Consider the following 27,820-nt stretch of genomic DNA (forward strand, 5'->3'; position numbering starts at 1 on the left):
GGGCATAGGCACCACTACCGCCACCAAACCGACATGCAAAAAATACAGAACAGGAATTAGTAAATTCCCTAAAGCTACATACCAACCCCAGGATTTTCTATTTCCTGCAGCCCTGCTAACTACTACCACTGCTACAATATTTATAAATATACTATACACAAGGTTTGCCTGGTGGTTGAAGAGACTAATGGATGTATGCAAAGGCAACTTCTTTTTGAGAAAACCTCCAGAGACTGGTAATTCTTAGGCATCCTTTGTTTTGTTTTGGTTTTATCTCGGGTACCAGTGCTTGTGTTTTTGCAAGGTCAATGCTTAAGAATTCTCCGTTTCTGAACGATCGCTGTATTCATCTTTCATTTCCCCTCAAGAAGTACTGTACTAATACACATTTTGAATTAGGCTGACATTACTTCAATATCTCAACCCATCCTCCTCTGTACTACAGGTAAGTTTGAGACAAGCAAATTATTTTTTCAGGCCAACTTGCAGAACTGCATGATAGGAAGTATGAATATAATATAAACTTGGTTAAATGTGAGTTAAAACCTGCTTTGCATCTGCTTGTCCTGCCAGTTCCATTGGGAAAGGACATGTCTGCTTCTCTTCCCCCTCGGCTCCCCCACTTTAAATAACTGTCTAGCATACTTGAATTCAAACACTACCAATGAGCAACTAATTAGTCAGTCCCCTTAAAACAAATCATCAATGCATGTAAAAAATCCAGATGATGTAACTTGTCCTCCTACTCTAGGGAAAGTACCATATTCCAGTTTGCTTGAAGAGGACGAGTCATTAGAACATACCCTGAATTACGTTCTGTTACCTGAGCTTATTTTAATTAAAGAAATGGACTTTGTAAGTCTTGGAACAAGGTACAGAAGACAGATGCTATACTAGCTTCCCAGTACAACTATTGTAAAAAAACTCTTTTGACTTTTGCCTTATCGAGTCTTTTCTAACCTGATCTCCACCAGTGTAGTATTCCAGTAAGGACCATTTGGTTGTACGACAGCTTATCTTGTGCCCGTGCCATGGGGTGAAGTCTGCTATGCCCTCTGCATTCTGTGATCTGTCCAAACCAGCACTAGTTTTATCCAGCAGATATACACACTTCAAGGAATGAGATACTAACCAAACCACTGACTTTCTTCACTTAGGATATTCTGCTAAGAGTGTCATGTGAGAGAGAAATGTGTGAAGAACTAAACATTTAACATAAGAGTCTGAAATAGTCTCTGAAATATGGAACATCAGGTACAGTGTCAATAAGGGAACACGGTACACATGCGCAAAGCATTAACATGAGCCTGCCACATCTCTCTGCTGCGATCGTAGCACTTCACAAGAGATAGGCAGTCAGGTGTTACTCTGCAAGAACCAGAATTCTATTCTGATTCCCTGACCTGCTTTAACAACTTAATCCCAAATTACCAACCATTTTAATACTAAAATGAAGACAGTAGTCTTACTTAAATCAGCAAATAGAACAAGTCTATCTCTTCCCCAAGAAAATTACAATAAAAAGAAAGGAAACTAGGTGAGTATCAGATTCTGGATATTTGCACCTCTTAATAGCTATGTATTACAGAAGTACAAGGTTCCTTTCAGTATGCGTCAGTAAAACGATAAGGGAGGAGGCAGAAGGGTCCTCTGTGGAAGGACAGATAGGAGAATGAGGCCATTTCCTAGATCTTTGTTGTTTTATGTGGAAGATCTTAGAACATTAACTACTTTTTTGCATTTAGTGCCTCTTTAAATAATGAGGGTCAGCCTTTCAGTCTGTAATCCAACTAGAAAAATTGTCTCTAACAAAAGCAAAATTGTAGGTGATTCTGAATCAAAGCAACACACCACTGCCTCTCTAACATGGTCATCTTTACAAATGAAAAATACTTCAGTAAAAAAACCCTGGTTTTAAAAAAGGCTGCATGTATGTAAGAAATACCTTGCTGCAATCCTCTGCAATTTTTTTGCAACTAATTAGGAACGTGGTTACACAGTACATTACTTGCAAATCCATGCCTTTGTGATCACATAAATACAAAGCTTTACTTAAGCAGTTAAAGATTTATCCAAACCCAGTATTTTAACCACTTCAAATAGCTAATGTCTTCATAGGCATTCCTAAAGCATGGCTCAAATGCTGAAGAAGAGCTTAAATAAATGACCTTTTGCTACAAAACCAATTCAAATTAACAAAATGAGGGACTAAAATTAGCAGCCTAAAATAAGACATTGACCTGCCATTTCTTCTAGTAGTTTGGAAAAAAGTGAGAAAATATCTCAAGTTTGATTCTAATGTTGATGTTTGTGTAGTGGTGACTGTATTTAGGTCCATGATACATGGTTTATGGAAATGCTGGTAAGGGACCGAAACCTCCTTCCTCACAAAGGCGCCACTAGCATTCCACTGCCTTATCTTGCAGAAACTTTTGGGGTCTAAACGCATCTGCACAGACCAGTTAAAAACTCAGCATCTGTTATATCTGGGTAACTCTTTGGTCCATCCATTAATCTTCCATTAGAACAGGGACAGAAAACCCTGCAACTCTTCAGCTAAGAAACAATAGCTGGAAATAGAATTGTGCCTACAATCAACTCTTCTCCATCAGCCACTTTTGCATTCTGATATAGTGAGAAGCAGCTTTTCCTGTGCATTTACGCATCACTTCTTTTACTAGCATTGCCTCTTAGCAGTGTTGCTTTATTACTAAAAATTGCTTTAATACTGTTAAAGTCAGCAACAAAAGCATTTAATTGGCTTATATTACTGCAGTAGCTTTGCAGAAGTAAATGACTATATGCTAGGAAAAAAAGTGAGCATAGGCCCCTGAGACTGCGACTGCAGCCGATGCACAGAACTACTCTAATGGTAAAAATGTCCTTCCCATATCGGTTCTATATTAAACTCTGTATACTGAACTCTTGCACAAACTTGCTACACCAAAATGAACTTCACATTTCATGAATGCCATACTTCTATACATTACCCAGCAGAGTTCAGGTAGAAATATGCAGGACTCCCTTACCGCAGTCTAAACAGCAACAGTGTTAAAAGTACTATGCACGGCTCAGATGAAGTAAAATATACTGCTTAACAAGGTTTCCACCCACAGCCTTTAAGCCACCTGAAATGTGTAATGAGGCTCTACACCCCCTAAAATTGTCAGTTAACTTTTTTCTTTCCTGTTCTATTTACCCATTGACTTGATTAGAAAAAATAACCTAGGCTTCACTCTTGAAACTGGAAGGTTTGGGTTTTCTTATAGACTTTGTTTCTCCAAACTTGCATCAAGCCTTCTTTTACACTTCCCTCCAACCCCCACCCCCCACCACCTCAGTTCATGAACAAAGTTTGCTTAGTTGCAGCTTACGTTTGATATGGACTTGACACCACAGTACCGTATGTTCATATGAACATCTGATAACCTGTGAAACAGAAATCACATCTCCCAGTTTGTAAAGCATTAGCTACCTTCTCTCATATTTGCAGTCTAAGCATATCACTTACTTACTTGCTTAAAAAGGAAAAGTTAAAATCCTCTTATTATCCTTCTCTGTCCCTCCAGATATAGCTGAAGCACAGTATCAGAGGGTCTACATGTGCTAGCCCTCTTTTGTATACAAGCTGAAAAGCCTTTTCAGTTCCCCTCTGACCCCCAGAAGAAACATGCACTTCAAGCTGTGAGCTAGGCCAGGCCAGTGTATTTGAGGTTCTGCTACAGAATAAAGAGTAAGAGCTTCAAGAGACATATCCTCTATAGGGATAACAAGCTTCTACATTTGGGCAAACGAATGACACCAGGATGCAAAGCTGAACACTTGTGAGAGTAGTTTGAGAGATGTGGAACACAAAGAAGAAATAAACCATCATGTAAATACTGTATTGTTTCAGACTTCTAAAAATCTGTGTTCATGCAAGTTCTCAAGCATAGGTGTCCCCAGTCAGCAGACAGACTGCTCGCACAGATGTTAGCCGGTGCTGCAGCACTGACGCAAAGAGCAAAGGTTGTTACAGCACAAGACAACTTAAAAAGATTCAGAGGAAGAAACTGCCTATAGTTTTCATATTTTAATGACTTGTACTGTGTTTTCAACAAATTACCTTCTGCAATACAAACGTATTATTTAGGAATGAGTACTCTATGTCTGGAAAGTAACAGACATATGTCTCTGATGGCAGAAAACTGGTCCAAAAGTATAATTTGACATTTATTTTTTCCAACAAAATCTAGCTCGCTTAATTCCCATGGGAACTTGCAGTATCAGTGTTTCTAATATTATCGCTTTAAATGTGTGTACATTGTTGTTCTCAATAAACCAAAAATTTTAACAGAAATGTTAATGCAAGCCTTGCAGAAAATTTGGTTGTATTTATTTAAAAAGCTAATTGCAGCAAAGTGCAGGGAAAAAAACCCAACTCAGTTCTGCAACTAACTGAAATTTTTATGTATTGTTTATATGCTTTATTTAAGTTAATAAATAAATCTGCATCTATTAGGATATGGTAGAAACAATGTAAATGTACTTGTATTAGTTAATGCTATAGAATATGTCCAAGTATTACAGAAAGTCTGTAAAAAAGCCTTATTCCCAGACTAGGCCTTTACACAGAAAAAATCTTTCAATCCATCAAATGAAAAGAGTCCCAATTCCTTCTTGTGTTAACACCACGTGTGAGGCCATGTCTGTCACTGCATATTCTAAAATACACACCTCATTTGAATTTCTGCCTCTGAACATAGATTTGATGAAATAACATAACGAATGAAAAATGCATAAATACTAAATTATTTTACTGTTTATAAATATGGAAAATACAAATCTCAGCCATATGAGACACAATGCAAAAGACACAGGACTGTATTAAAATGATATTGTTTAGAGCTGCGCTGTAGTAACCTATAAATACTGGAGGCTGACCTAGGGATATTAATTGTACAACTAAGTGGATTTAATTTATTTACCTGAGAAGAAGCCATATGAAAAAAAAAATACAACAGCTCAAGGTTCAGTCTATCAGTAGGAATTAAAAAGGCTTATGAAGATCCATTCTTAGACAGATGTTTTGACACCTTTTGTATTTAATCTCTTCTTACTAAAGCAAATGAGGAGCACTGACTCCCACAGCTGACACATGCAGCTCTTGCCAGTGTCAAGGGGAAGCGCAGGGAGTGTTCCTTCCCTCAGAACAAGCATCTAGAGAAAAATGAATGCTGCAGGTGCTGGGTCTTTCTGAAAGCACCAACAGAGGCAGGCAGTGCAAGAGGAAGTACTAGTTGCCTTGTCCAGAAGAAAGGGCAAAGTCTGTCTTCTGTTTTCAGCAGGGCTGAAAGAGATTTAGAAATGTTTTGCTTCTGTATGCCTGTGTAATTAAGGCCACCAGACACTAGGAAAATACAACACTCTAAACCAGAAGTAAATAAAGATTTTCAGGTGACCTTTGAAAGTGAATTAACAGATAAATATGACCTGATCACTATATCCTACTTTGCTAGCCACCTTAATCTATTAGGGAACAATTATGTTTTTCTTCTCAACTCAGACATGGAATATGAATATAGGCCACATAACATATTCTTTGAAGAGTTATAAAAACCTGATTCAGGAATTATGGCTTATTGTTGTATCATGGCTTAATCTTGATTCATGTTATTGAAAAGAAATAGCAACTTGAATACCATGAGAAATTACTTGTGCTTAACGCTTCCATGATTTGTAAGGTTATAAACATTGATCCTAAATTTAGATCCTTTTTACCAAATATGGAACATGCATGTAAGTAGACTTGACACTACAAAAAAAGGCAAGAATTAAATACCTTTGTACAAGACTCTCTCGTTGCTTTAACGGTCACAAGCAGAAGGACTAGCATGTTACACTTCATAGTTATAAAACACATGGAACTAGAATTGGGTGAGAAATGTTTTCATCTTTCATGAGACAGTTCAAGATTTCAAAGTGTTCTCTCTAAACCTGATTTTTTTAAAAAAAAAATGTGAATTGGTAATTAAAAAAAAAAAAATCAGTAACCACAAACAAAAGTTAGCTTTAGCACTTCCGAGTCAACTGTGTCAACGCATTTGTTTGTTACTGAAAACTACTCTGCTACTGCCACCACTTACCATTTACACATGAAGTCTTTAATTATAAAAAAGTTTATCAGTTTGCAAGTACTACTGCATTCAAAATAAACACTCCTCAAGACATGTCTCTTTTGGAGTTTTTAACCATTGTAGTCAACTTCTGAGAACAACACTACTAATTGGAAGTGAAAAAGAGACCTTGTTCCCTGAGTGTTAGGGTGAACTCATGAAAGTTAAATTCATTCTTTTATTGTTCTTCAACTTTGCAACCTGATGACATCTGCTAGTTTCAAATTCGTTTCCTCCTCTTGTTCAGTGCATGCATAATTCTTTCTCTTCAAAGCAGTTTGTTATAGTTGGGTTGCAGGGGGGAGTTAACTTAGAAATCTTGTAGCAGGAGCTCAAAACTTAGTGATGTAAGCAAGAAATAGAAATGCCATAGCCACTGAAGAGAAGACATGCGGCATTGCTTACTTAAAGCCCCATCCTGTCCCCCCAAGGACAATAGCTGCTACCAGGATGGCACCAGCGATGGAGCCTATTATAAGATTGGTGGCACTAGGACCTGTGATAAAGGATTATGGTAAGACAGACATAAGAAGCAACCACTTTACTCACGTTAAGTGAAGCAACTGAAGGGTAGTCAAACAATTCAAGGAATATAGACAGCACACAAGGTGATGTCTCTAGACAATTTCAGCAAGCCCAACTTACTTTTCTTTAACACTAAGAATGAACAAAGCTGTTGGTCTCTGCATTGTGCTATGTTGACATCTACCACAGAAAAAAATCTAGTGTTAGGCAGTAAATTCCATTGTGACTTACTCCATTATCGAGTGAATGAACTATCAGCTGAGGACACTAAGATATTTGTGAATAATTCCTTATCTTAAAGGAAGAAGTATGAATACTGTATGTTTTATGACTACAGCAAATGAGAAAGAAAATAAAAATAAAAAAGCCTGGCTTTTTTCATGGAGATCCTGAAAGGTGGTAGATATTTTAATTTGAGCCGAGAGCATCTAGCACCACTTGCTAATCAGAGTCCAGACTCCCTACAGTTACGTCAATGCTAAATTTACAAACAATTGTTTGACAAAAGCAAAGGATTATATAATAAGGAACAAAGTTGAAATAAAAGCTGTATTCCCATTAAGCTTTCCAAACATCAAAGCATCTCTTCATCATCCTCAAGAAGCTACTTAACAACAAAGTAGGGAAGGGTGGAGCAGGAAAAAAGAGCAACAAAAAGAAGCAGCACAAAATATTTTTGTGCAATTTTCTGAAGAGGGCAAGAGAACACCTGAATAAGATATTCATAATTGACCCTTAAGTGCTCTATTTACACAGGGTGGAGGAAAACTGACAATAGGCTTGAGTAACATTTTAATTGCTCTGTACAAAAATTTCCTATTAAGCAGTCTTTGATGTAAAGTTAATTGCATCTGAGCTCAAGGCAAAATGAAACCAACCCAACAGTTCTTTTGCAGCATATTGGATGGTTTTTGTTTAAACATTCACATATTCAGGAATAGCCTTCAAAAAACAGTTCTTACCTCCTATCCCAGTCTCCCCAAACCAACATTTCTACACAACAATTGAAATTTTCCTGTTTTAAATATTCTGAAAATGAGTTTGGAAAACTGTCAGACAGCTAACACAAGGAAGAAAAGGGAGCAGCCAGAGATCAGCAAAGGAAAGAGCAAGGGCAGCTGCAACAACTGAAAGTTTTAAGCTGTTAGGGCAGTATCACAAAACCTTCTGCCCAGTCCCAGACACAATAAGTACGTGCCCTAAGCTTTAAAATGTACTGCAGTGACCTAACTTCACTACATTCATTACGTGTTTCCCGTATCAGTGCTTCTGGAGATCAGATTAGCTAAAAGAAAATGAAGTTTTAAAAATTGCTTCCTGCAATTCCTACACAAAGATTATTGAGGAATATGAATAAAAGATTTGGAATGAAAAGAAATATAGTGAGCTTTACAGATGAGCAGTGTACAAATTTGACAACAATAATTAAACGGTAATTTTCTACAGTTTGGAAGAATGTATCTTATTTGGACTTACCTTTAAAGTCACACCTGGCTCAAATCAGCAGGAGTGAGCATGGTGGAGGGTAAATCAGTGCCATTCCACAGGCATTATATTCCCAATTAAGGCTTGCTTTCAACAGCAGCCTAATGAGCTACAGTACCTGACTCAGATCTATGGCTTACTCTAGATTTTACCAAATGATTGCACACAACAGAAGACTGAAAACACAGCACATACATAATTAATCTGAAATAAATTTTAGAAGCCTTGAAAAATTCTAAAGCTGATTTTTTTTCTAGCCATAGAATGCTATCTTCCCACAAAAGAGGTACAATGATTAACTGATAGTAACAACATCATAACTTAGATAAGAAAGTACCAAATCGCCACTTTTTTACATCCCCGTTCTTACTATGTTCCCTGGTTGCTAAACCTTGAGGGGGGAGAATCTATTTCATAGTGCACATCCATTCAACAAACAGCAGTTTGTTCTTTCAATACAGAAAATCAATATTGGTTTTATTTACTATAAATATGGAATAATTCAATCAAAATTTAAGCAGAAGAGGGTAATATACAAAGCAATTATGTTCAGTTAATAGAAAAGTTAATGAAATTATGTTAAATAATAAGTGGGTCCTGATAAAAACACTTTTCAGATCTGAGCCAATTTTATAAAGTGTCAGTGACTAAAGAAGTGATGTTCATTTTTAACACAAAAAAAGCCCTGAAAATCAAATGCCTGTGAGAGTTAGGCTATCTACTTGAGAGAGCCTAAGAGCAGAGTAAATCATACATGGCTGTAGATAAAGGCATGTCCATTCATCTGGAATAATTTTAAAACTGTTTCACAGTATGCTGGGAGTGGCAGTTCCTATGAATGAGAGAAACAGCTATTTTTCCTAGTAAAGACAAGATGCTGAAAAGGCTACATTCAAGGTAAAATTTCACTGATAAGACGACTATAATCTCATTTCCAACTTCAATAGAAAAACAAAGCTGGTGGAATACTTATGATTATTAAACAGCAACCACTCGTTTAGCAGAATGGAGTTCTCCAATTAATGAATTCCAGTTTCAAAATACAGAGATTTAAGGGGATTATTGGTAAGTTGTTTTAAGACCATAACAGATTGTGCACATAAAAGTACTTACAGCAAGACTACTTTTACATGTTATACCTTACCTTAAGGATGTATACCTTATGTTTTATTAAGCATCATCAAGGAAACTGTATTACTAATAAACCAGAATTTTCCTACCAGTACGAAGCCTACTTTGCATTGAGTCATTTTAGTTAGTGACATTTATGAAGAAAAGTATAAATCAATATATTTTAGCTAAATAAGCCTCTCTAGCCACTGGACTCTGATACTTGACATACAAACTGAAAGCGAGAGGAAGGTTTTAACAACCACCATACTGTGGGGTCATTTTCCATCCAGACTATCACAAGATGCAACACGTCTGGTATGCTTGTTCTTTCTGCCATGCTACTGCTATAACCTGCAGACAGAGATTTATCAGGAGGAAGCTCCTGCAACTAACCACACCATAACTGCCTGGCACAATACCCTTTCCTGCAAGGCGCTGTCTGCTTTGGCATGGCTATCGTATCATCTCTAGACATCTTTTAGGACCCTGATACAAATCCTACTCAAGGTGTTAAAACAGAGCACACCTGTAATTTCAGTGGAATTCAGATTATTCCCTAAATCTTCATCATCATCAGACAGATTCTACAAGAATTAATACACATTGCTTTGAAACTCTGCTAGTTGTAGAAGAGGCAAGTTTCCTGCACATTGTCCTGCAGGTAACAACACACTGGGGTGGTTTGATGTTTTCTTCTCTTGCCTGTCACTTTGCCAGCCAAATCCTCTGGTTTAAGTTATCAAAGCTAAGTATCCATTTTAGGATGAAATCTGGAAAAAAACCTACTCTGCCATTTTGTCCCCCATGATTACTAAGTTCATAAAGCATTAAGAAACTGAAGTTATTTCAGCACTTTGAGGAAAAGTTTGCAATTTGCAGGTGAAGTGGTGAGGAAGGAGGAAGAAGGGCAGGACCTGCCATCAGGTTGTGATAGCACCACCTCCCCTGCAGCCATTGATGGTTAACAGCTACCAGGGCCTGAAGGGCATTAGGAACAGAGAGGGTTTTGTGTTCCCATGTGCTTTCTTTAAACCAAGCAACAAAAAATAGCAACAGCTTGCCTTGTATGTACATTTGTATCTGAAGGAACCAGAGGACAGAGAAAAGACTGATGGGATCCAGGAAAGAAGAATGGATAGAAACAAAAAGAAGAATGAGTCAGGTAGTGAGTGAGAAGAAGAGAGGAAAGATGAAGAAAAGCTGGAATTAGAGCAGAAGGATACAGGAGCAAGAACAAATGGTCAGGGACGTTGGTCAGAGCTGAGTGGATTGAGACAGCAAGTAAGGGAAGATAAAAACAGAAGGGTACAAGGCAGAATATAAGGGAAAGGCAAATGGTCCTCAACCTGTAGGCAAATAAATATCCTGCTCCAGAATCTGGGTCCCAAACCTTTACAATCTTCACAGTCTTCAGTTTCTAGCAAACAGCTGTAAAAGCCACCAGTAAAACACAGATGTGCTCTTTCTCAAGCAGATAATCTATTACCTTCTTCCTATTTGTTTTTCTAGTAGTTGTCCTCTGTGAGTGTAGAAGTCTCTACTCTTCTGAGAATCTAAGATGAGTTTCATGCAACAGTCCCGTTCAGCAACAGCTAAAAAGGTTACATCTAGGGCTGCAAACTCAGACATGCAAAATGCTGCCTACCAGAAGACTACCTATGCAGCCTTAATTAGAACTGTACAGGAATGCTTTTTCACACAGCTTGATTAGAAATCACAAACTGTCTTGTTATGACTCCCCCTTCAGAGAGATGGCACTGTCACACGACAGAGGTAATACATTCACACAGCTTGATTAGAAATCACAAACTGTCTTGTTATGACTCCCCCTTCAGAGAGATGGCACTGTCACACGACAGAGGTAATACACAGTATTAGAAACACAGTGAAGTTGGAAACCTCAGAAGAGCAGAGTAACTGCAATTTATTCTGTAGTTTGCACAGCGAACACAGAATGAAAAGTGTTCTTATATGGGCATTTTTGTATGTGTATATGTAACACACACACACATATATAAATCATAGCCACTGTTAAAATTGACGTAGTGGGCTAACACTTAAGATTACAGTTTCCTAAAACTATGAAAAGACAATAAAAATTGCTCATACATATTGTGTATATATAATTTCTATCCTTAAGCATTCTATGGCCTTAAGGTAACAGAAACCTAGCAACAGAACATTCAGCTTTACTGTAAAACTAACTGTCTATGCTATTATCATCAGCTTTCATCTTCCTAGCTAGATCACATGACCGATTATTAGACTGAAAGCCCCGTAGATTGTAATAAACAATTTCTGCATTTTATTAAATAGTCCATGTTACTTAGTCTATTTTGCAAAATTATCACGAACTTCCATTTTTTTCCCAGAATTTTTATAATTTGGTGTAATGGAAACATTTAGACATTTAATTTTACTGTGACAATGTAAAAATTCACAAACTTATTGTTTTATGCCCCACATTATCCCAGACAGGAGAAGGTTCAACACTGCATGAGCAAACCACATGACACAGACACAGTCAAATCACATGACAAATACGGTCACCACATGACAAAGCTAACAGGGGGTAATACACAGAGGGCTCGGGTGCATACGGTTACCTCACACACTAGGCACCAAACATAAAACTCAAACTAAGAAAAATGCTTACTCTATTCCCCACCCTGTGCCTCCAAAAATCACCCCCAAGGCCAGAATGGTCCCTGCCACTGCACCTATTAGCCTGTTAGTGGCCATGCTCACTGTGTGGAGGGAAAAGGGAAGATTTTTTAAGGAAATGATCACATATATGTCTGAAATGAAAACATGAAATAATTCCTCAAAGGAATATTTTATGCTATAATCCATTGTCAGATAAACAGTTCAAACCTCCTAACAGACCTTTATTTACCAAATACTGTAGCTTTAAAAATTCTGAAATGAGCTATATTTGGTTTTCTTTGAATGCTTGCAAATATTTCAACAAGAAGTTTTCCTGTAAATGTGAGACTATCCCTTTTAGCTTGTGACTCTATTATTTACTTAAAAAGGGAACATCCTCAACCTACTGCTTATTTAAAACAGCCAAAACGTAAATAAATCACCAATAACAAAGCTTCCTTTCGATCACCAGAAACTTACTGTATCCATAATAACACTAAGCAAATGAAAACAGTTTGTTTGGAAATGGTTCCATTGCAGAAAAAGAAAAAAAAAAACAAACACACACAACTTCTTAATTCATTCCTTTACTAGTTAGTAAAATTTTCCTTTGTTACTGCATTTATGAATAGGACTTTCTATCTATATGCCCTAAAGACAGATAACACCTTTTAAAAGGAAAAACCTACCCTAGAAATGTGCTTCAGGTAACACCCTGGAAATTTCAGTATGTTCAGATAGTGTCTCTTAAGACATTGAGGCCTTATTTTTTATTTTTTAAGGGAATTCTTTTCAGAAAAAACATCTATATGTTTCTTATGTTAAAGATTAAAAGCTTGATAGATTCATTGAGTCATAATAGACCACAAACAAGCAGCTGAATTCCCTGTCTAATGGGAACTTTTCCAAGGGACAAAAACTTTGTAGTCTTCTTGCTGAATGAAGTCTGTTTTGAAACTGTTTCATTTTTTTTCCTGTTTCATAAATACACACACACACACACATACACACTTGAGACATAAGTTTTATATTAAAAAAACCAAACAAACATTATTCCACTAGTCAAACAAAGACCTAATTCTGCAAATGAAATTGTAAAGGAAGAATCTTGTGTCCATATGGAGTCCTACTTATTTCAAAACTACTAGCCAACACTCTAAAGTAATTCAAAGTTTCTGGAGTAGCCAAAAACTAACAGCAAGAACTCTTTGTCTTCTGAAAACTGCTTGCGTGCTGTGTAGGTCTACTAGTACAGGATACAGTAGGTTGCTGAGTTTAGAGTAATTTAAGACTCATGTATTAATACTGACATAATTAAGGACCACTAATTTTTTAAATCCTGAAATACAGTATGGAGCCAAAAGCAACTGATGGATGATGGAAACGTCTGAAAAGTCCAGAAAAGTCCAACAGGAGTAGCAGTCAGTTGTCAATTACTGTAACAACATATAAATAAACAGCAATACTTCCTAGCTATACGTGCTCTAATTGTAGTGAGAAAAATGCTTGGATTTATGGTGTGAAAAATCTTAAATCTGGTGAATTTTCACATCATGAGTGTTCTGTTTCTGAAACGTAACAAAACTCAAATTTAGGGCTAAGGAAAAACAAGTATTTGGTTTCTGTCTCAGACTTGTAAACTGGCATATGACATAGGAAGTACTGGTAATAAGGGGGAAAAAAAAAATGGAAACTACTTCAGTACGTTGGATCTTTACAATACAGAAAACTACTCCTGTATTCTTCTGACATCTTCTTACAAAGGAATTCCTCTGTTAGTACATACACCAAAAGAGATTATAGTAGCTGTCAGTGTTCAGGCTTGTAAATTCATTGCTAGGTGCCTCAAACATCAATAAATTACAACAACAACACAAGTAAAAATAATCCGTCTTTTGAAATCATTGAGCCACCCTGTACAAAAACATATTCTGCCTTTTTGCAGAGGAGTCCATTGAAAAATGCAGTCTAAACTTTATGTCTGTACCTACTGGCAGAAATTCATGCAGATACTATTCATTTAAGACTTTTTCCCAGAACATTTCAGCATCGATGTATTAGTTTTCATAAAGGTATTTCCATTCTGAAATTGATGAGTTAATTTGAATTACAAAAATCTAACCAAGATAAGTGTATCTTCTGTGTTGCTTTTCCTATAGACCTTTTCATAGAGGAAAGAATTATTTCTTACCAGCAGGATTTGGAAATGAGCAATACAAAATTCATGTACTCTCAGTGTCACAACTGTAAATACTGCTCTCCTCATCCCCACAGAAAGGGAAGTAACCAGCTCTAAAGTGCTGTTCTCCACTTTTTTTTTTTTTTTTAAGACTCTGTAAGCAGCGTTCCACAGTTATGAAGGTTTTTATGGGAAATGGGAATGACAAGTAGCTTTGTAAGACAGGGTACAAACCAGCCAGCTCTACACTCAATGGTGGTGGTGTTAGGAGTCCAGGAAGCACCTGCACAGATTCCCTAACACAAATCTGGACTGTTCTAGAGAGCCTCCTTCACAGTGGTAACTTGTTTCAAGACGATCTCTTCAACAGTTCTTGGTAAAGGTCTACTGGAACCATTCTGCTAAGGGGCAAAAGAGTAAGGCACACAAGACAGAAGTAGAGCCATTCTGGAGGGACATAACAAAACCCTGTCCTCCCTTGAAACCTTGGATTTTTTAAATGAGTAATCAATAAGAGTCTGAGCTGTAAGGACTACATTTTTAAACAAGTCTATCTTCTTTCCATCAGCCTTATATAAGGGACAGAAGAATCTGGAACTGGGACATAGCAGGAAGATTTTGTTTGGGTTTCTCAGTTGTTTATTGGGAACTTTATCTGTAAATGCATAACACTGGATAAATACAGCCTGATGTTAGACAATGTCCTGATGACAGGAAAGACAAAAAAATTGGACAGCACAATCCAAAGACATTCTTTGGCAGAGAAGTCAGAGAGAATCTCAAGTGCTTTTCTTCCTCCTTGGAAAACTTTTTTGATGAATTATTTCCTCAATAGCTCCTCTTTGTATTTTATACTTCAATGCAGTTGAAATACCTACTAAATACATGAGTAAGCAATAATAGTCATAAGAATAATGTAATTCCTTAAAATCTTGATTTACTTTTTTTCTCCCATTTAAATCTGATTTCAAAGAATCAAAGCTTTTTTCACCAGGGACATTCCACTTTTCCCTTTTTTATGCCACTGAATTAGCTGAGAACAGCTAAGGGAACTGGAAATCTCTAGTAAAACATAAATACTCAATTATGATATCAATAATAAGAGCTACACTTAGTCAGTTTCCAATCACAAAGAAAATGATCATAAAAAATAGAGAATAAGGGATGAAGGAAAAAAACCAGAAAGTACATACCATCATCTATTGAAAGCTTCCCCAAATTTAGGTTAGAAACATAAAAGTTTCATCAATTCTCAAAGCAGAAAGACCTACTTCATCTACATGAAGCAGAATTTTACTGTCTGGGTCTAAGAGGACTGCACAATAATATTCTTTTTCTATATGCTAATTCTACTATCATGTAACAACAGAAAAATGTCATAAATACTTGAAAGAACATCAAAACTGAAATCACACAAACCCTTGGGTCCTTCATCCTTCTTGCCACCAGTATCCCTGATAGGATCATCAATACTGCAGTCTGTCCCAGCCCAGGAGAAATTACAAATACAAGTCGCTTCATTACTACAAACCTGGAAAAGACAATAAATGACAGCAGTTGGTTTTTAACTACATTTTATTAAGTTTATTTAACTTGTAATTAGGTATTTGATTCACAGTATAAGACATCCATCTATATATTGTAACAATAGCACTGAGTGTTTAGAATGAGTATAATATATCAATAACCTGAAAGTTTGCTTTTACCCTCTAAATACACTCAGAGGCTAGGAAAAGCAGAAGTGTTCCCAGTGGTTCCATCATCATTTGCACTACACACCTGCATAGGATGTAAAAAATAACAGAAATTCTCATCCAAAAGAAACTCCAAAACCTATCTAGACTAGTTAGATCTTCACCAACCAACTCTCTAGACTTTGAGCCTGGATGTCCAGAAGGAATACAAGCATTTGCGTTTAAAACGTTCAAGATATGGTCATGTTTTACAACCTCTCATTAACAGCTTGCTCCCATGTATAAAAAATAGCAAGATTCTCATCAGTTTTGTTGTCATTTTTTTCTAAGCAGCAACAAGGAGTGCTTGCTTATCTTTTAGAAAGAGAGGAAATAATTCTTCCTAAGTCTACATTAACTGAATGACCTCTAAAAAAGGACTTAGGACTCACAAAAATTGGCAGTACATTTATCAGATACAGGAAAACCTATCCAACTGACAAAATCTAAAGTATCAAATCAATAGTGAGAGTTAATAGCTATAAACTTTCCATGTGAAAAAGAACATGGAATGTCTTGCTAGAAAAGGTTACTAAGGAAAGAGTATGACATGAGAAACAGATGCAAAACAAAGAATGAAGTTTTGATTATTGGACTAGAAGTGAAATCAGTCATTAGGCATCAGCTAATAATGCCTTTTGGACACTGGAACATAATGTCAAAAAAAAACCCCAAAAGAACCTATGCACCAATGATTACAAGTAGTACATGTGATTTTTTTCATTTAACTTTCACCTCACTCTTCTTCTTAAAGTATTTTCTTTCCTTTCTTTTTTTTTTCCCAAATATTGTGAAATACTATTGCTAGAAAAATGTTAAAAAAATAACTTCCTGTGTGATGACATTTAAATAAAAATACTAGTGGAATAATAGAAGAGTTAAGAATCATTGTTCACTCACCTAACTATGTAAGAGAGTATTCTTAGCATGACTGAAGAATCTTATCTAGGAAGCTGAAGATAAATACATCTTATGGCAGGTTTGACCAGCTGAAGTATTCTTTTAAAATTATGAATCGGAATCATCCAAAGCAAAACAAAAAAGGTAACATAGTTCCCTTACCACTCATGCCACTCTCCAAAAGTACCAAGACAATTTCTAGAACTCCTAGATCCTTTACTTTCCATTATTAAAATTTTTCTTCTTGATTTTGAACTTAATCCTCTCTGAAGCACTCAAATTCATCTTCAATTACACATAACGAGAAGAAAAAAACTTTGTATAAAGTCTAGCCCCTTAGGCAAGTATCTGTCCACTGAATCCCACAGTGGAAAGGTTTTACCGATGTTGTATCAGTATCAGTTAAGACATGGAACAGTGAATCTGTTCATCAAAACATACCTACTGTCTTAGACAAATGAACTTATGGGTAGAATAACAGAATAAAATGTTCCTGAATGTAAAATGATACAGTTTGCAGCTGTTCAAGAAGAATGTATCTTCTCTGTTGAGGTCCAACAGTTTAGAATTTTAATTATCTAAGTCATGAGGTATAAATCCATGAACACACGTCCAACTTTATAAAGGTGTTAGTATGCAGGAAAAAGCTTAACTGAAGATGGCAAGTAGCTTGAAATATGGGTAGTACATTACAGAAGTCTTTACAATAACTGATGTCAAAGTTCTTTCTTGCTAGTAACAAAAACACCACATTGGATACAATTGCAGAACTAATTTGACAACTTTGCTTTCTGAAGTTTTAGCTATGCTTCACGGAAGGGCAGTCTTCCTCTGAATCTAACATTTGTGTTTTCAGATCAACAGGTCTTGAGAAGACTTTCAGGTAGATAACTCCACAGGGTCCAAGATCAGATATAGCAGAGAGAGCTGGAGAAGCTTAGCTAACTCCCAGTACAGACTTACCCCATGACCAGAACAGACTTTTCCATTAGAACCAATGGGACAGCTGCTTATGTTCAAGGACTGAATTGGCAGGCACTTTTTGTCCAGACACATCATGTGAGGTCCACATGGAGCTCCATCCTCCACATAACCTAAATCAGTATCGTCATCTAAAAGAACATGAGCACCACTAGGAGAAAAGTTTTAAGATACTATTAGTATTGTGACTGGAGTCTTTTGAAAATATTAAATATGTTAGTGTAGATACTAAAAGCCTCATACCTTTCTCTCATTCAAGCATACAGACAGATTGAACAAAAATTATAAAGTATTTCTGTCTGTCCACAGCATTGACAAGGTGTTCCGGTTGTCAGATTAAAAATAAGTCTAGATAATGACTCAAATACTCAAAAAGTAACCCCCTTAGGCTTTGTTGGTTTTTTTTAACAGTCTTTGATGGGCCAAGCTTTTTTCTTTTTTTTCTTTCCTTTCTTTTTTTTTTCCCAAATATTGTGAAATACTATTGCTAGAAAAATGTTAAAAAAATAACTTCCTGTGTGATGACATTTAAATAAAAATACTAGTGGAATAATAGAAGAGTTAAGAATCATTGTTCACTCACCTAACTATGTAAGAGAGTATTCTTAGCATGACAGCAATGCTGCCAATGTCTTTAGAATACAAATCCAGTATTGTGCACAGTAGACTAAAACCCATCTACCTGCCCTTTAACTAAACCGTAACTTAACATCTTATCCTGCCACAACTCTTCAGTTTCCTCCCTCTCAGCCTTCACTTCCCTACACCTATTTCTCTGAGGATATAATATGCAAAAACATTATGTTTAATATATGGATCTTCAACAATTACAGATTTGTCCACCGCCCCCAGAAAAATATAATGCTGAGCATTAAACTCTGACTGTGAAGTGAAGTTCTGCTACTGAAGAGACCAGATGGAGTGATCAAGGAGCATAACCCACATTTTGCCCTCTTTAAAATGTGGAATATTATTAGCCTTTTAATTTTTTTTTAATCAAAAGAAATACCACTCAGAATAATGATTTTGCTGCAAGATATTAATTACCTAAAAATCATACGATTTTACATTTATGTTTATCTTAATTCAGTTAGGTTTGACAAAGCAAAATCATGTTGGAACACTGCATTATCTCTTACCTGCAGTCCACTATTCGTCCTTGATGATAAAAAGAATTTGGAATAATTTCTCCTTGAACCTGACCAACTCGTGGAACTTTAGTAAGATTAGTACAGAGCAAAAAGCCACAGAAAACATCACTGTAAAATGAAAACATAAATCAAAAAGTTACTGGAATAATATGAAGTAAACGTACAAAAAAGAAAGACCAGCAATGATGCTGCTGATCACATTAAGTAATATATTACCATAAGCCACATGATAGACTTTCAGAGTATAAGTCTGGAAATAAAATATTATTTGATATAAATGACAAGAGGCAGAAACAAGTAATCATTCATTCTAATGCGCCAGTGAATGTTCACATCAACAAAAAAATTTATCTGTGCTCTAAATATAATACAGTACAATTATGAGGTGCCAAATTGTACAAAGCTTTGTCATATCAGGCTAAATTATATTTCCCTCCCTCTAGCAGCTTGGATGCTGTATGTTAATATGAAGTTTTAATTTTTAATTTTATTTTATTTCCCTTGCAGGACAACAGAACTATAATAACAATCATTAGCATGCAGTGTGTGTGCCTGAATTTTGGTAGTCTGCTTTATTTGATGTTATTTTATATGAGCAATCTTCAGCAGAAGGATATCAGCTTAAAACTTCCATCTCTTACTCTAATTGTCTTAAGTCATAGAAGCAATTGGATGAATGCTGGAAACTGTATTTGTTAAAACTGCAAAAAATTAAAATGGCCCTTAAGCTAGACCATTCTTCTGCATATCTCTACTGACCCAGAAAAGCTTTTGTACAGATGAGTTTAATATACATATCAGAACACCACTGTTCTCATCTAAATACAAAAAAATTCATTAAACAACTTCTTTGCTTATGAACCTATCTGAAAAGTGAATCATGTAATTAAAAAAAAAAAAAAGCCACTTGATGACAAACATCAGATAGTTGAAGGAAAACACCATTCCGAGACTGAAATTTTTACATGGTTAATTAAAAATTACAAAACAGTAGGTAAATTAGGAGAAATTTAAGTCTATCCACTAATGATTATTAACCTGAAAACTAAATTTAATCAAATATTCATCTAGTAATGATCACATGCAAATGAATCAGCCATTTTCTCTATAGTGTCCAAATATCTAATGGTCCTCTGGTCAAAATAAAGGTTGGAATAAACTCGAAATAACATAATCTGGTATTAATTCCATAGCAAGCAAAAACATTTGCAGCCTAGTTTATCCCTACCAAGTCTGAGGTGCTTGTCTATTAGGAACTTGTGACTTTTTGCTCCCCCATCCCCCAGTCCCTCTGAAAGAATTAAAGTCACAGTACATTCTTCTGAAAATCTAGAATTCTTTACAAGTGTATTGCTGAGTCGCCCGTGGAATTGTCAGAATGAGCTGTGGAACTTTTTCAAGATGCAAACCTTGTGAGGGAAAAAAGATTCAAAATAATGCAAAACAAACTGCTCAAACATTCATGAAAAAGTAGACAATATTAAATTAGTATTAATCTATTTAAAATACAAATAATCTATACCAAGCTGAACTTACTGTTTGCTACACTGAATCCATCGGTCTCCATCCTTTCCACAGTTTCCTTTTTTTGTGCCTTCTGTGTTAAGCTTTTCATAACAAAATTTGTCAGATCCTGAAGACTCTGTGACGAAGAAAGGAAAAAGGAATATACTTTCCACTAGCAACATAAGAGCTTTGAAAACCTGTATAATTTATTGCAGTAGTTCTCTGTATTTTTTTAATACAAAACAGAAACATAAACACATGTGTATGTACGCAGATGGTATTTTCCAGTGACTACAGTGGGGACCTAGCAGACTGAACTGCAATACCTACAGATGGCTTTTCTAAAATAATCTCAATGTTCAAAATTTGCTCTGAACTTTTAAAAAAGCAATCTCCACAGTGTCGGTATTGTCTTCTGCATTTGAATTTATCTGTGGTCCACTTTTGTTCACTTCATAACAGCTGCACACAGATATAATCTAGTTATTTGCACTACAGTTACTCCTGATCTGTATTTCAGGAGATCAAAGATTTTATACATGGCATATACCATAAGCATATGTTCTGACATCAACTCAATGTTTATTTTATTTTATTTTATTTTTCAGGACTTCACTGAGAACAGGGTTGAACAGTCAGAGTGTAATTTCTACTGCTTTGTAGGAGTAGAAATCTGAACTAACAGCACCCCAGTTATTTACTAACAAGCCCATTTGTTTTTTCTAAAAATCAATTTTAAAAAGCACAACAACTATACAGAGGAAGATAAAATATTAAAAGTAAATAAGACAGTAATTTCAGTAAAATCACTTGTACAGAAGACAAACCAAATATTTTCAAATATAAGTTTGTAAGATACAAAGAAATTAGTTAACAAAAACATCTATTACCCTTAATATTATCAATAAATGTGAAATGGCAACATAAAGCTCAAAAAGGCATCAGAAGACAAAGAAAATGTTGCCATCCAATTTTACACTTACATAGCATCTTTTGTACTTGTTTTGTACAAGACAAACAACAAACAAACAAAAAACTATATCCCTTCCATCTTGCCTAGAATGGAGTGATTCTTCCGCCTCAAATAGGCAGTGTCAGCAGTGGCAGTTATAATTAGACAAAATGCACAAGAAAACATTAAGTGCTAGAGTACAGGACAACTTGATAGTTCTGCTCTGCTGAACTGTCTCAAAATCATTACACAGAGTGTTTATCCCCTCTCAGGTGCAAACAAACTCCATTGCAACTGCAATTCTATTTTACTTAACACCTCTGGGCTTAAATTCATAATATGTATATTTAAATTCACACCAATGTACTAATTTTCCTGACTTGTAGGATGGTATAGCAAAGAGAAGCAAGGTGGAGCAGCTTTAGCGTGAACCACTGCTGGGAGAATGGAATTAACAACTGTCATTAAAAATCTCAGAACATTTGTTTTGAACTATACCCAAAAAATCCTCAAACCCATTTTGCCCCCCCTGCTAACAGTAACTCTAAGTTGCCAATATTTTCTATGTTTTCTCACCTAATTCCACCAGAGTCCAGCATTTGCTGTCCTACCTACCACATCACGTCAGAACAATCTCACTGTCAACACTTCCACACTCAGAATTTCACTGGGCAATCAAGCCACAGTTTCTCACTGCAGTCTACTCTACTGAGCAGAAAACTTTAACTTACAGTGGCAAGAAGAAAAAATGAAAATACTAAAAATACAAAACAAAGACTTTTAAGGTAGTTAAAGTCAACCTACTAGATCCCCAGATGTATTTGCACTGATTATCTCTCGTCTTGCATTCACCATTATAGCAACGACCCTAAACAAAACACAACATGTTAGCAATGAGAACTGAACACTATTTCATTTCCTTCCCCTCCTCCAACAAATGTCTCATTTTGATTCTTCACACACATATTGGGATATATAATAGTTTTCATGAATTTGGGTAGATGAAGTACACATTTTGGCCCAGATTCTCAAAGTCAGTTGATGCTTAATACAAACCGACATTTCAGCAGCTGCTTTATACTTCTCATTTACATAGTTGTAAAGAACTTATTAACATGGAGTGTAATAAAAGATCTACATGTAAAATGTAAAGATACCAAGCAGATTTTATTCAAAGTAGAAATTTTTACTATTCATACAGTGCATAAAGCACAAGCAACAGAGATGTCCAAAAGACAAAATTTATGAAGAAATATGGAAGACAGGATTAAAGAAAGAAAACTTGTAATTGGTTGATTTCTATTTGCTGATGTGCAGGGATTTTAAAACATTGCATACCTGATTAGAATCACAGGCATACCCATCTTGTTTATGAAGATTTGGTGGACACTGAAAAAAATTAAGATTTTTTTTTTTTTTTTTAAATCATCTGTACTATAATATATTGAAGGATCACATACGGAATTTTCCTGGTTTTAAAAGACAATTGCACAACATATAAAGGGGGTAGATAACATAATTAGTGCAGGAATCTTTATAACTGCAAATACACATGAAAAAAAATAGTAACTTGAGCCATGAAATACAAGGTTTGATTCTAACTTTCTGCATATTCCAAGTAGAAGTTAAGGAGGTGAGGCAAAATGAAAAGCAAAACAAACGTGGTCAGTAGCAGGATATTTGGTAGCTAATACTGGGGCCATGTTTGCAACACTGCCCCTGCATTCATTTCAGTTCCACTAAGAAGGTAAGTGAGCACCTAGTTGTAGCCTACCAGTCTATTGCTTACAGAGCTGTGGTTTTTTTATGATGTTAATTGTCATGTTCTCTTGGCATTGGAAACTTTTTTAGTATGAACAAGTCATTAGGTCCAGAAGCCTCAGATTATTAAAGCTAGGAGCAGACCATTCTCAAAGCTTTTCGTCATCAAAAAGAGACCTGTGAAGATTTGGAAAGGGTCTGCTGCTGCAATGTACTGTTGTCCTGGTTTCAGCTGGGATAGAGTTAACTGTCTTCCTAGTAGCTGGTGCAGTGCTATGTTTTGAGTTCAGTGTAAGAAGAATGTCGATAACACTGATGTTTTCAGTTGTTGCTAAGTAGTGTTTAGACTGAAGTCAAGGATTTTTCAGCTTCTCATGCCCAGCCAGCCAGAAAGCTGGAGGGGCACAAGAAGTTGGCACAGGACACAGCCAGGGCAGCTGACCCAAAGTGGCCAACGGTGTATTCCATACCATGGGACGTCCCATCCAGTATAGGAACTGGGAAGTGGGGGTGGGGAATCACTGCTCGGGGACTGGCTGGGTGTTGGTCAGCGGGTGGTGAGCAATTGCCCTGCGCATCACTTGTACATTCCAATCCTTTCATTATTACTGTTGTCATTTTATTAGTGTTATCATTATCATTATTAGTTTCTTCTTTTCTATTAAACCGTTCTTATCTCAACCCACAGGTTTTGCTTCTTCTCCCGATTTTCTCCCCCATCCCACTGGATGGGGGGAGTGAGTGAGCAGCTGCGTGGTGCTTAGTTGCTGGCTGGGGTTAAACCATGACAACTGTATTAGCCAATACTTTGAGGGCAGCCTTTCCAGCTTAAGAAAGCCCTTCTCCCTCCCATTAAGAAGGCTCCATCAACAGAATAAAAGATTTACAATAAAAACTCAGCAACAGGTATGTATCTGTAAGTGTGGATGTCTCAGATGGTAATACAAAAAGAGGTTACTGTTAATTTATTGGCATCTATAATTACAGCCAATGCCCAGAGAGAGACATGTGATCTATCCTGAATCTTATTTCTTCAAAGCTCAGAACTTGATGCAGTAGATGACTGTAGCAGAGAGTTATGAAGTTTTTATATAACCTTGAAGCTAAATACTCAGTATTGAAAAGGAGCATATATCACCTAAAGCATCAAAGTTGCTGTGAAAATAGAATATGTACAGAATGTTGACTATTTAAAAGAACTCAAGTTAAAACAACCTTTTGGTTGCTCTTTATTCCTATACTTTTAAGTATTAGCCAAATGTTTTCAAGAGAAATGCATAAAATCCACTACTTTTAAAATTATCATACATGTGCACACTCTTAAAAAAACGTAACACTTTATACAAGTCTTATGAGGAGTGGCTGAGGGAACTGGGGTTGTTTAGCCTGGAGAAAAGGAGGCTCAGGGGAGACCTTAGCACTCTCTACAACTACCTGAAAGGAGGTTGTAGTAATGTGGGTGTTGGTCTCTTTTCCCAAGTAACAAGTGATAGGACAAGATGAAATGGCCTCAAGTTGCACCAGGGAAGGTTTAGATTGGATATTTGGAAAAATCTCTTCACCTAAAGGGTTATCAAGTACTGGAACAGGCTGCCCCAGGAAGTGGTGGAGTCACCATCCCTGGAGGTATTGAAAAGACATGTAGATGTGATGCTTAGGAACATGGTTTAGTGGTGGACTTGCACTGCTAGGTTAATGGTTAGACTCCATGATCTTAAGGGTCTTTTCCAACCTAAATGATTTTATGATTGTATACCTGATTAGTTGTAATTTTCTACATTTATAAACTATTTAATCTCATAAAATCTTACTGTTATTACCTTTTAATCCATTCACATTTGCAGTATAGTCTTAGTACTTACACTATAGACCAGTCAAAGAGTAAAGGAGGATGTCTGACACAAATACTGTACAGATACACAAAACCCCACAAGTTTTAAAAAACAAATAACCCTACAGAAGTCATATTTTAAGTCCACTTAGATTAATTTTTTTTTGAGTTTATGATAGTTTATTCTTATGTTTAAAAAATTTTGTTAGGATTACACCCCCACCCCCCCACCCCCCATTATTTTGGGTATATGAGTGTGCAGTTTGTTAACCCAGATTTTCCTCTTAATTTGATATAAAAATGAATGCAAACAAACATCAATAGTGTAGGAAGAGAAAGCTTCTGCATACATACCTGGCCAGAATCTCCAGTGCAGAACTCTGCAATATCACATTCATTCACTGCATATCGACAATCATAGCCCCGTGGGAAAAACTAGAAAATGAAGAATATAGTTCAGGACTAAGATTACTGTCTACATAAGATGTTCCTTTTCATTCTACAGAAAACACTCTTTGAACTATAACAGGCTGCACATGACTTCCATGGACAACTGAAAAGAACAATAGATATACTGCAGCAACACTCACAAGACACGATGTATTACAGCAGGGTCCATCACTACAATGAGCTCCATTAGAAAGAGAGCACTTCTTACAACAGTCTGCATAGCATTCCTGAAGAAAATATTAAGCAAAATTTTTAGTTTTCCATTTTAAATAAGTTTTTTTCTTCACAATCTTTCCAACAAACTATTATGCACCAGCAGACAAAAGATTCAGTTCAGCACTGATGACTTGAAATTATCAGCTGGAAAAATCCTTTGCAGTGCTCAAATACTAAAGTAAAGGGAAAAAAGTGGCATATATGTGCTAGCAACAAGGGGATTCACACCTTCTAAAGCCTCTTCATAAGCGTGGAATAGCCTGTGCCAAATGCATGCTGCTTAGTCAAATTGCATTCAGTGCAGAAAAAAGATTAAGAAAACTATTATGGGTGCAATTATAATTAAATACTAGAACTGGGACTCAAACCTACAGGGTAGATTTTTGCAAAAACATTATTGGAATATTTCCAGAGAAGAAAACAACAGTTTACTTATTCTGTCCAAATGCAGGCACCTATCTCCAAAGAATAGATAAGGAGCCTACCACTCCAGGCACGCTATCCAGGAAAAGTAAAGGGGTAAGCACTTCTACAGTGCAATTCAAAAATTGCTGGAAAACAGCTACATCTTGCCACTAGTGTAACAGGAACTGTTCTGAGGACAATCTCTGTCTTTGTACTTATTCTCACTTGAAAAAAATGTTTAAACACAGTCCTTGAATGAAGTTGTTCCCTAACAATAGGCAAAACAAATTCACTTCCATAACCTTTCCCTCTCCCTCACCAGTCACATAATTTATCTTAATATATTTTGTAAGAAAGACTTGTGGGGTAATATGTAACTCTACTTGCCATTCGGAAACCGCAGTCACATTCTTCTCCTGCTTCTACATATCCATTTCCACACTCAGTAGTTTCAAAGAGCTGAAAGCAAAAAAGCCCCCCCCAAAGTAAGAATAAAACTAGTATCAAATGACTTTTCTGTCCCACATAGCCCACTTCCACAATGCTACAGAAATATGGTCTCACAGAGAATATATATGCCATGCTACTGCAGTGGGGAAGGCAGGATGTTTTTCAAGTTCTGCTAGTCAGGATTGTTCAGACATGAAAGATGCACAGCTAAGTCACTTGAATACTAGCCCTCTTTAGGAGAATACTGATCTCAAAATTATGATAAACAGAGAGACAATAAAATAATAGTCATGGGGATAACATTTAAACATCATTCCTATTCTATGGACTCCCATTTCTCTGACAGTTCCTTCAAGAAACCAGTCAGCAATATGATCTCTGGGATCTACTCAGGTACCCATACTTGCTCATGCAATTAGCTACTGTCTATTCCAGTGTAACATGCTTGTGCATGAAAATAATAAACATTAAGAAACACTGCCAAAAGGAAGTTCTACGTGCCTTATTAATAAGTTAGAATAACACAACCACATACAGATAGTGCTAAACAGTTAATTGTAGGACCAGATATATACAATACAGATAAATTCTACAGTTCAGGATGATAAAAATTCCATACTGGTTTCACATATCATAATTTTGATTAAAGGTGATTCAGGATATTTTTCAGTCTTGTCACACAAATAATTTTGCAAAAACCTTGTCTGTTTTCCATATAATAATTCTGCTTTAAAATCCTATAAAGGTATCAGGAATCTCCAATTTAACCAGGATATTAGCAACAAAAACACAATCATCACTAGAACATGGTTGAAATGAGAATTTAAAAGTTAACAAGTTAAAATTAGAACAGATAAATCTACAGCTAGATAAAGGTGAAAGATGCAAATAAACACGTTCTTTCTGCATGGCCTTAGTGGCAGTACAGCTGTTGAGGATTATCAGGATATGAAATCTAGCATATAATACAATACAAATTATTTATAAACTTGGATGGAATTCTTCCTTGGTACTTTGATGGGGGGGAGGGAGGCAAGAATCATAACGCCTAATCAAAAAGAAAGAAAACATCTTACTTTCGTTGCATAAACTACATAGGTAATCAATACCACCCACAATTTTGGGTGCACTGAAGCAATACTCATATGTACTCTTCTTCACTAGCAATGTCGACACAATTCAGAAAAGTGAAATTTCTTTTTTTCCCCCTCTAGAAGTCACTGTTAACTACTATGCTTCAGTGGAAATAGCAAGATCTGTTATTCTGAACCTGAAATTAAGTTCTCCATCAGACCTAGTTATCTGACCTGTAGGCCATAAGAAAACAAAAAGGGGTCAACCAGAGTAATGCAAGAAAATACAGCACACACAAATTTCCTAC

General features: G+C 36.2%; 1 protein-coding gene across 6 annotated transcripts in view; it reads right to left on the reverse strand.

Moving 5' to 3' along the window:
- The window catches only part of ADAM23 (ADAM metallopeptidase domain 23), an 83,583-nt gene that overhangs the window by 4,024 nt on the left and 51,739 nt on the right, over positions 1-27,820 (reverse strand). For 2 of the 6 annotated variants that reach the window (XM_075028211.1, XM_075028207.1), the window contains exons 16-25: positions 26,377-26,448; positions 25,509-25,595; positions 25,273-25,353; positions 22,665-22,715; positions 22,131-22,194; positions 20,405-20,510; positions 18,857-18,976; positions 17,700-17,868; positions 15,523-15,634; positions 6,561-6,651 (exon numbers count right to left, since the gene is read on the reverse strand). In XM_075028211.1, the coding sequence (XP_074884312.1) occupies positions 6,561-6,651; positions 15,523-15,634; positions 17,700-17,868; positions 18,857-18,976; positions 20,405-20,510; positions 22,131-22,194; positions 22,665-22,715; positions 25,273-25,353; positions 25,509-25,595; positions 26,377-26,448 (953 nt within the window). Of the gene's footprint in view, positions 1-3,374; positions 3,430-6,556; positions 6,652-9,238; positions 12,026-15,522; positions 15,635-17,699; positions 17,869-18,856; positions 18,977-20,404; positions 20,511-22,130; positions 22,195-22,664; positions 22,716-25,272; positions 25,354-25,508; positions 25,596-26,376; positions 26,449-27,820 lie in introns of those variants that run through there. The other 4 variants (XM_075028212.1, XM_075028208.1, XM_075028209.1 and 1 more) reach the window with 4 other exon arrangements.

Source organism: Buteo buteo, chromosome 5 (genome assembly GCF_964188355.1).
Source record: "Buteo buteo chromosome 5, bButBut1.hap1.1, whole genome shotgun sequence".
Classification (NCBI taxonomy): domain Eukaryota; kingdom Metazoa; phylum Chordata; class Aves; order Accipitriformes; family Accipitridae; genus Buteo; species Buteo buteo.